General features: G+C 36.1%; 2 protein-coding genes across 4 annotated transcripts; both read right to left on the reverse strand.

Moving 5' to 3' along the window:
• Positions 1-318: 318 nt before the first annotated feature.
• On the reverse strand, positions 319-1,763 carry LOC137948813 (uncharacterized protein At4g22758-like). Of its 3 annotated transcripts, XM_068794988.1 has the most exons (3): positions 1,333-1,763; positions 782-970; positions 319-692 (listed from the first exon to the last, which is right to left on the reverse strand). In XM_068794988.1, the coding sequence occupies exons 1-2, from the start codon at positions 1,724-1,726 to the stop codon at positions 816-818; spliced, it is 549 nt and encodes a 182-aa protein (XP_068651089.1). In that variant the 5' UTR covers positions 1,727-1,763; the 3' UTR covers positions 319-692; positions 782-815. The 3 variants fall into 3 exon arrangements, with proteins under 3 accessions (XP_068651089.1, XP_068651090.1, XP_068651088.1); XM_068794989.1 differs by lacking the exon at positions 782-970; XM_068794987.1 differs by having other exon boundaries at positions 319-970.
• Positions 1,764-5,727: 3,964 nt separating this feature from the next.
• On the reverse strand, positions 5,728-8,975 carry LOC137948980 (uncharacterized). The gene is made up of 6 exons (XM_068795225.1): positions 8,734-8,975; positions 7,103-7,228; positions 6,814-6,892; positions 6,506-6,598; positions 6,184-6,297; positions 5,728-6,102 (listed from the first exon to the last, which is right to left on the reverse strand). The coding sequence occupies exons 1-6, from the start codon at positions 8,901-8,903 to the stop codon at positions 6,049-6,051; spliced, it is 636 nt and encodes a 211-aa protein (XP_068651326.1). The 5' UTR covers positions 8,904-8,975; the 3' UTR covers positions 5,728-6,048.
• Between the last annotated feature and the right edge of the window lie 286 nt (positions 8,976-9,261).

Consider the following 9,261-nt stretch of genomic DNA (forward strand, 5'->3'; position numbering starts at 1 on the left):
CCCATGTAGGTTGATCGATCATGCCATATGCCAATGACTATTTTAACATTTAAGCATGATAAAAGCTATATTAAGAGATTTACTATTTTAAAAATATTTATATGCATTCGACTAAACCATGAAATATTTCATACAATTTCTTCTCAGCAACTATCTTCAATGTGTTTTTGCTTCTAGTCTTGACTTAAATGATTTTTTTATAAAATAAATTACCTGAATTTTTTATGATTATTTATGATTATTTATAAATTAATTAATTACGAATTTAATTTATAATAAATAAATAAAATTCATGTTATTTAATTAAAAATTATACTATCACTTTAAATTACTTTAAATTAAGTTAAATCATAGCTTATGGTGGACAGCACAAGGCAACACCCGACCCACACAAGCAGTACGCACAGAGAAAATACAAACCGAATGACTATGTAGCAAGTAAGAGATTCAATTATCATTAATTGAACTCCTAGGCTCTCTCTCTCTCTCTCTTCAAACTCAAATCACGCCTAAATCTCCAAAATATGAGTCGTCTTCTCGATCGATGAACATTTTTTCTTATTCAATCAGTAAATGATGCGTACAAGCCTCCAACCTAGCCCCTCCAAAGTCGTCGATGGTGGCCGTTGCAGAGAGGTCCTTCTGTCCTCTCACATCTTCCTTGCCATATGAACAACAGAACAGCAGGAAATCTGCGAGTGGAAGCATGAAGAAGGAATGAAATTATACCAGAGTTGTAAAGAGCAAAACGCTCCTTCATACACAAATTCCGTAGACTCACGGAATAAGACAAGCATTGAACTGATAAAATATTTCTAATGCATGAAATCCATGAATTTTAGCCACTGAAATGGAGCCTTTGCCGCCTTCGTTGCTTGATTGGAGCACTTGTTCGCTCCATTCTGCGGCTTCGGGCACATAAAAAAATTGCGAGAGCCAAGGTTTCCTAACTTCTCGGAGGCATCCAGACCTGCAGCCATGCCGCTTCCACAGATTAAACGATTATTTTTCTCGTCCAAATAAACGAAAGCTGCATTCCTCTCAAATAACCGTTTGTTTTTTTTTTTTTTCTTTTCGTCCAGAAAACATGCACAGAAACTTGTAGGGAAAAAATTCGACACGATGGAAATGTAATTAAACAAGTCTCAATAACGGAACGGAAAGAACAGTAAATGGATCGAGAGATGAGAAATGTGCTGAATTTTCGCCTTTTTTGTGTAATCTTTACTGAAGAAAAGAATCACGAACGATTTGTTCCTTATCGCACCTATCTTGCAATATTAAGAAACAAAAAACCGGAAAAAAATTCAAAATTAGAAGGCGACGACTTACTATCTAAGCTAAATTGCGAGTAATGGAGTTCATACGCCCGAGGATCAGTTTCCGTCAACAACGGCCTCCGTCCTTCTCTCACGTACATCTCCACGGCAGCTTTGATCAGATCCGAAACCTTGCTTTCCGGAGATATAACAGCGTGTACCGGGCCGAGACTCTGTTGAACTGTCACGTTCAAAAGAAGCTTTGTCAGTCTCTGGTTTGCAATTTCCTGCGACTTAGGAGCCGCGGAACCGGCGACGAGAGTATTGAGCAACTTGGAATGGCTTCCGGGGCGTGGAATCTGCGGCAGCCGTTCGGAAGCCTCCTGCAATCTGTCGTTGTACGAGGCAGACTTGACAGACTTCCGGATGGTTCCGGTACTTTCCCGGCCAGACCGTGGTGGCGACATGGTCACGGTGGAGGCGCAACAGTGACAGACGTTCTCAAATAAGAGCAAAACTATAAAGAGGAGACGAGGATCCGAGAGATTTTAAAGAGAGAGGTGTCACCCGTGTCAGATATGGCGGACAAAAGCCAGAAAGTTCGAGGAAGGAGGCAAGCGCGAAACTACCCCTAAAGTTGTGCTAAATTACGGAACCGCTTCTGTCCCTTTGAGAATCTGAGTGAAAATGACGCAATCACCCCCGTGATTTTTCTTAGTGCAGAGAGGAAGTGAGACAAAACTGATATTTTGACAACAGTAATGGCATTTTGGAAATTCAAGCCAAATACAAGGGCGAGCTAGTAGCTAACAGGGGATTATCCAGGATCGGCTCGACAAAAGCAATGAATGTTAGTTCAATTACCATCATACCCCTAGTCATAAGTTTATTCCTCCGTCTCCTCCGTTACCGGTCGCCGCTTCCTGAACTCCAAAAAGCATCCGAAGAAGAAACGTTTTCCGACTTGGGCTTTCCGGTTTCTGTCGGGCGACGTGAAAACTGAAACCCCGACGCGACGCAGCAGTCATTTGGACGGGCAAACTGGTAAAAAAAACGAAAACATTGCCGGTAAAAAGGACGGCCAGTGGACGTCACGGTTGACGATTTTAGATAGGGCTCTCAGATTGCGATATCCACGTAGCAGGGAGTGTTGCTATGTTTACAGAAACTGGAGGTACGTAGCCTCCCTGGAAGGGAAAAGGAGTGGACATGGTTCAGGCCACTTGGGATAAAAGCAAAAGCCAACGCCTCTCAGTTCGAGCACTGAGCAATCACAAGTCACAGACTCTTGTCAGTGGTTGAAAACCGACGTAATAAACTCCTAACAAATTTTCTTATCTTTAAAGATTCTTAGTCCACTTCAGTCTTCGACGGTGGTGCTGTCAATTTTTTCAGATTATCCATTTTTTAATTTACTCTAAATATTATAAACATGTAATAAAAAATATATTTTTAAAATAAATTTTCAAAAAATATTTATTTAATTTATTTATTTCTTATTTTTAACCGATAAATAAACAAAATTGGAATACCTTAAAAATAATCGGACAGAACAAATATAGAATATCGAAATGATAATCAAAATGGTATATTATTCCGTTTTATCCATATACCGTTTACACCCCATTAAGCATAAGACCAAACTGTTCTTCTTTAGTGGGGAATCAACACATGCATTGTAAGAGAAAAAATCGTAGATAAAATAAAAAGGTTTTTTAGATATTTATAAAATTTTAAGAAATATTAGTCCTGAACATTTTTGCAAAATAATTGGGTATGACACATAGCTTTTAATTTTGTTTTTTTAATAGGTTACATTTATTTTGTTCAATGCTATCCACTTAGAACCCACAAAGTGTATGAGATTTGTATTGGGTTCTTAGTAGATGTCATATAAATTTAGTGGGTTCTTAGTGGAAATTCATAAAGAACCTGTCAATTTTATCCGATTAATCGATTTTTATTTATTTTAAATATATATAATCATATTTTTAATATTTTTATTTTTTACTTATTTTTACCCCACCAGTAACCAATAAATAAAAAATATTAGAATACCTTAAAAAGAATCGGACTGAACGAATATAAAATATCAAATAAATTTAGTGGGTTCTTAGTGGAAACTCATTAAGAACATGTCGATTTTATCATTTTTATTTACTTTAAAATATTATAAATACGTTATAACATTTTTAAAATTTTATTATTTTTTTATTAATTTTTGCCTGGCAAATAACCGATAAATAAAAAAATTTGGAATACCTTAAAAATAATTGGATTGAATGAATATAGAATATCGAAATGATAATCAGAATAGTATATAGAATAACATTATTCCGTTTTATCTATATACCATTTACACCCCTCAATACGCATAAGACCAAACTTCACTTTTGTTCTTTAGTGGGGACTCCACACATGCATTGTACGAGAAAAAATTGTGGATAAAAGAAAAAGGGTTTTCAGATATTTCTAAAATTTTGAATTTTTTTTGAGAAATATTTTTTCCGAAAGATTTTTCAAAATAATTGGGTATGTGTTATGGTCCTGGGTTAAGTATTTATGTCTTTCGCTCCTAACAGGCCGGTCTTTTGGGTAGTATTGGCTAGGTGCTTAACATTTGGTATCAGAGCGGGTGCCCATGTCACGAATTTGAATCCCGGAGGGGACGACCTAGAGGCTAGATTAAAATTACTGGTAGGCTGTAGGAACTTAACCCGGGTCCGGCCAGTGTTGCTAGAGTGGGCCGTTGTGGTCGTCGGCTCGCGAAGGTGAGGTGTGATGTTATGGTCCTGGGTTAAGTAGGCTGGTCTTTTGGGTAGTATTAGCTAAGTGCTTAATAATATGAGACAAGGCTTTTAATCTTGTTTTTTTTTTAAGGCTGCCAATTGATTGCATTTATTTTGTTCAATGCTATCCACTTAGAACCCAAAATGTGTATGAGATTTGTATTGGGTTCTTAGTAGATGTCAAATTTAGTGGGTTCTTAATGGAAACTCATTAAGAACCTATTAACAACACTAATATCAATTAAAGATATATTATATTATTAAAATTACAAAAAACACCCTTACATACTTAAATAACATAAAAATAATGCATTTAAATATATTATCGATGTAGTATAATTTAAAAATACCCTTATATACATTTTATATAACAAATAAAAGAGGTCGGACCCATTGTAGGCATACTTAAAATAAAAAGGAAAAGAGAGATATGGGAATTGGATTTGAACATTTGAAAAGCAACCGGTAAAAAGCTAAGTACTTTTGAGCTTTCATATTATGAAATCGTTCCATTCATTGTAGAATATTGATTTAAAGGGGATTGGTGCATTGTATTATAAATTTAAGGGTGAATTTTAAAATCCAAGTATTTTGGTGCATATTTTAAAATTGATTGACTATACTGGCTCAAGCAAAGCTGAACTAAAGTGCTCTTACTTTAAGATTAATAGTTTTGTTCACACCACTACTTATTGGTGGTTTTTTTCAAAGTTCCGAATGCATATGAGTCTCCTACTTTAAAATCAATAGAATCCACTTGGTCAAGTAAGTCTAAACTAAAAGATCTTATATTTTAAAATCATCAAAGTTGTTAAGAACATTACTTGTGGGCTTCGATCATGAAATCATTATTTAATTGAGTTACTATTAAATACCCTCTATATTTCAAAACTAATCTCATTTTACTCTAAATTTTGGTCATTCAAGGAATATCTACCCTATTGAGAGGCTATTGCATTTAAGTTTAATTGTAAACAAGTAACTCTTGCATTTTTATTGTCAAGTCTTAGCAAGGAAAGACCGTCTTCACATCAATCTTTATTGAGAAGGGCCAATGCAGTTGAAGAGGAAAAGGTTGTTAAGGAATAGATTATTTCTCACTCAAAAAATAGGGGTGGGCACCCTGTTCCCCATCCCCAAAAGGATAACCCAACTAAGAAAAAAGTCGAGCTTATCTAAAAAAATAAAGCTAAATTTACTACTCACAATTCGGTCGATTGGGATTGGATTTGGAACAGGGTGAACCAAGTTGGATTGGATTTGGGATTGGAGGAGCTGAATGGAAGGATGGGACTAGACCCTTTTGATCTTAGCCAAATTCCCTTCCTCTTGCCCCGATTCCAGCCACCAGACCGGCAAATCCCAATCCAACTCAGATTTTCATGTGTTGGAGTCGGATCTCTAGTTTGAATAAAAAAACCTTGACTATGATACCGTGTTAAAGTTAAGTCCATGTCTATCCCAAAGTGACTAGCTAAAATTATGAGGTCATTATTTGACTAATAATCATAGGATTTTTCTTAACACTTATCTATGTGAGACTATTCTCACCAACACATTTAAAGCAAGACAAATAGACCAAACCTTTGCAATCCAAAAACAATCATGCGTCCTAAATAATCTTGGCTGTAATGAGCAAATGATGCACAAGAAATAAACATGTCATTTATTTGTTCCAAACATATTATCGTTTGCATGTTTTCTTCATTGGGATTAATCAATTGCCTAACAGACAACAGTTCAGTTGTTTTACAACTGAATTTTACTACTACATAACTGAGTTTCCTTGAATGGGGGAAAATCAAGCTCTCATGTGAAACAATCATCCCTTTAAAGGGCTATCTTCCCTCAATGGTTAAAAACAAAGGTGTATGAGAGTTACCTAGTCATCCATGTAAAGGGCCATAATTTCTTCACGAATGCTAATTCTGTAAGTGACTGAAATCCAAAATAAGATTTACATATGGAAGAAATGCAAAAGATATTGCCAGCAATCACTCTTAGAAGCTGCTCTCAGAAGCCCATCCCTTCTTCTCCAGTTCTAACCGCAACGCCTGAATGAAAAGGGCTAACCATCTCAACGAGTTATATTGCAAATTGAGCTGCTTAAATCTACATAAAAAACCAGCACTTGCCTTAATTCTCTTCCTGTTAATCTCAAAGTCAAAGTTTCCCTTCCGAGAGGCAGACCTATACTCAACAATTGACTTCTTTCCAGGAGGGAACCAGAACTCCACATCATCAACAAACTAAAGAAGGTCAAACAACAATAATAAAAACAATGGCAATAGCTGAAGAAAATGTATTTACTTTTTACATGGCAACCTTTTTTTCTTTTGGAAGAAAGTGACTGTCGAGGGAAATTATTATGAATCATGTGGGCACTTCTCATAGTAATCAATGTTGATGAAATCAGAGCAAGGAGATCACTGTGAAATTAGGGTGACTGTGACTTACCCCCAAGATGGGACTCTTGTATTCAACATGTATGTAGTTGTCGGTCTTCTCCACTATATCTGGTGTAAACTTTTCTGGCCTTTTTGACTTTATCTGGAAAAACCAACCACAATTGGTTTTATAAAACACAGAACCAAAGTGTCTATCTTCTTGTTGGAGGTCAAATAGCTAACCAACCCACTTTCTTCAAGCAGATCTAATAACCCCAATCGGGTGGGACCATAAGGAGTATCCTATTGAAAAGTTGTTTCCATTTGAATGTTATTCACCAAAAAGGAAGGAACTAGTAATAGTTTATACTCTTATACCACTTCAACAAGTTCATTCATTGCCTCCTCCCTACTCACAGGCTTTGTCTTCCCACGCCCCTTTTCAGGATTATAGTTCCTGCAAATCCAAACGATACAGTCAACACAAATCATTGACCTAAAATTGGAGTTTCTTAGGAATATAAAAGCTGGAATCCATCTTAGCATATCTGCAGCAAGATAATAGCCTTCTTATTGTGTTAGAAGTAGATTGAAAAGCCAGTGTATTAGGTGTACAAGTTCTCACAAGCAACATTTATAATTGCAGTAGAATACAAGAGAGTACTACCACGGTGGTGCATAATGAGTAAGATCAGTGCTATCTTCTGCAGTGGATATACAGTTCTTGGTTGCAGGACACAGAGCAAGAGACTCTGAATTCTTCTGTACTCCAAGGTAATTGGGCTTTGTCCCGCTGCCAAAAGGGAAAGAGAAGGACGAATCATTTTGATACAAATTGTATTCTTATAGTTATTTTCAGCAGTTATCATCCTCAAAACTACCACTGTGCAATTAAATTTGAACTTTGGCAGCTCTAGTGGACTGCCCAAGTACTACAAAGATTAATATTAGAGCGTCTTGGGTGCTGCAAACACCGTTAGAGTGCATGGAGATCAAGCAAATTTGAGAAGGATGCTAGTGGACATATTAACCAATTTGAGAATTCAATATTGAAGTTTGAACTAGATTTCTTAGAACTGCTTGGGTCAATTTAGATTTCAAAGATCAAAAGACAACAGCTAAGAAGTCTTTACTGAACCAGTATCACATAGATAATAAATCATACATATGACTCTGGAGTCAAAACCACATGACCTAGAGGCGATAACACTTCAATATACTTGTATTGTAAACAAAGGAAAAAACAACTTTTGGCATCAAAATTTAAGCTACACTACCCTAATAGAAGGTTGGATAATCAGACTCATTAGTGAACACTAATAACAGGCTGAATAATCAGAATCACCAGTCATACCCTATTTCCTTAGACGACTCATCTGGTTTCTGAGAACCATTATTTTGCAGTCTGACGTCCAATCTGCCTTATTGACCAAAATAGAATAACAACATGACTTTTAGATGAATGGTTGAAGGGTATGCAACTAAGCAAACTTGAACTCAACTGGATAACATAACAGCACTGTTCATGACTGGCAGTTGAATAGAACCCTTATCATGTCTAAACAATCATTTTAATGGAACTGCAGGTGTGACCTCCTTTCTTCCAATTCCGTCATCCATTCAGACCAATTCAATAGGTCTTAGAGTCAAAATCTCCCACCTGTAGATAAAATTAGTAAAAACTTCTGATTTATTATCAATTTGACTGTCTTACTGTAAATGGGGTTCATTTTAGTCTTTGGCAGAATTTGAATACTGAACTTTCTTTTCAGTGTTTAGCAGGACTGCTTGTGAGCTTCAGATAAAACCTTAGAATTTTATCCAAAAAGTTTCTTTTTCCTTTGCTTCTAAGACAAACACGCCCAAAGCACGCAAAGAAAGTCACATTTTCTATCCAAATTCTCCATCCGTATTAACCAAATATAGTGACAAAAAAGGAAACTCCGCTTGTGATCATTTAATTAGATTCTAACTTCCTAATTACCACTTTACGGGTAATATAACGATTTACTATCTGATTCGTATAACCTAAAAACATTCCATCATTCAACAAAGCTATGATATTCATCACGCAAAATGCAGTTAAAAGTATTTTTTTCCCCGTGTACTATCAGGCCTGAACCAACAATTCAAATTATCGAACTCCTCTAAACAAAGAACATCAGCATACAGTTAATTCGTAAGTCACGTCAACAATGGTATTCCTTAGTTCCACTATTCTATATTCAAGTTAAAATAAATGAATGCTTCCCAGTTGAAAAATCACAGGAAGAAAACTTAGACACAGAGCCGTAGTACCTAAAGTTGAAGATAGAAGCAAATACGGCCATTTCGCTGCTTCTAAGAATAACCTCTCTTCTACCGATTCGTGTTGTCTGCGACTCGGGCAATTTTTGGTGTTCGCAGTAGACACGGGGAGAGGATGGAGAGTGGCAGAAGCCTGCGCGCATGAAAATTGAAGAAGCCATTACAACGAGCAGCTGACCTCTCAGCTGCCTGGTTGATTTTTCGACAGTAATTCGCGGTCAGTATCCAGTACGAGATTGACATTATGAAGACAGGGTTCGATTCTCGTCTCTGGACACAATGAAATAATAATTAATTTTATTCTTTAATCAATTTAAAATTTATTTTTTATAAATATTTTATATAACTTTTTATTTTTTTAAATAAAAAACCACGCCTAAACTATGCTTTTCCAATCAACCGGACCAACCCAATTTTCACCGGGTTGGGTCCACTCGGACCTCCTCATTGTCAATCTTACAAATTCCAGCATTAGTGTGTTGTGAATGGTAAAAAAAAATTCTTCTAGCTTATGGAATT

This window comes from Aristolochia californica, unplaced genomic scaffold (genome assembly GCF_029961685.1).
Source record: "Aristolochia californica isolate CCGP_79_NKW_82.1479 unplaced genomic scaffold, dmAriCali1.0.hap1 SCAF_13, whole genome shotgun sequence".
NCBI lineage: Eukaryota > Viridiplantae > Streptophyta > Magnoliopsida > Piperales > Aristolochiaceae > Aristolochia > Aristolochia californica.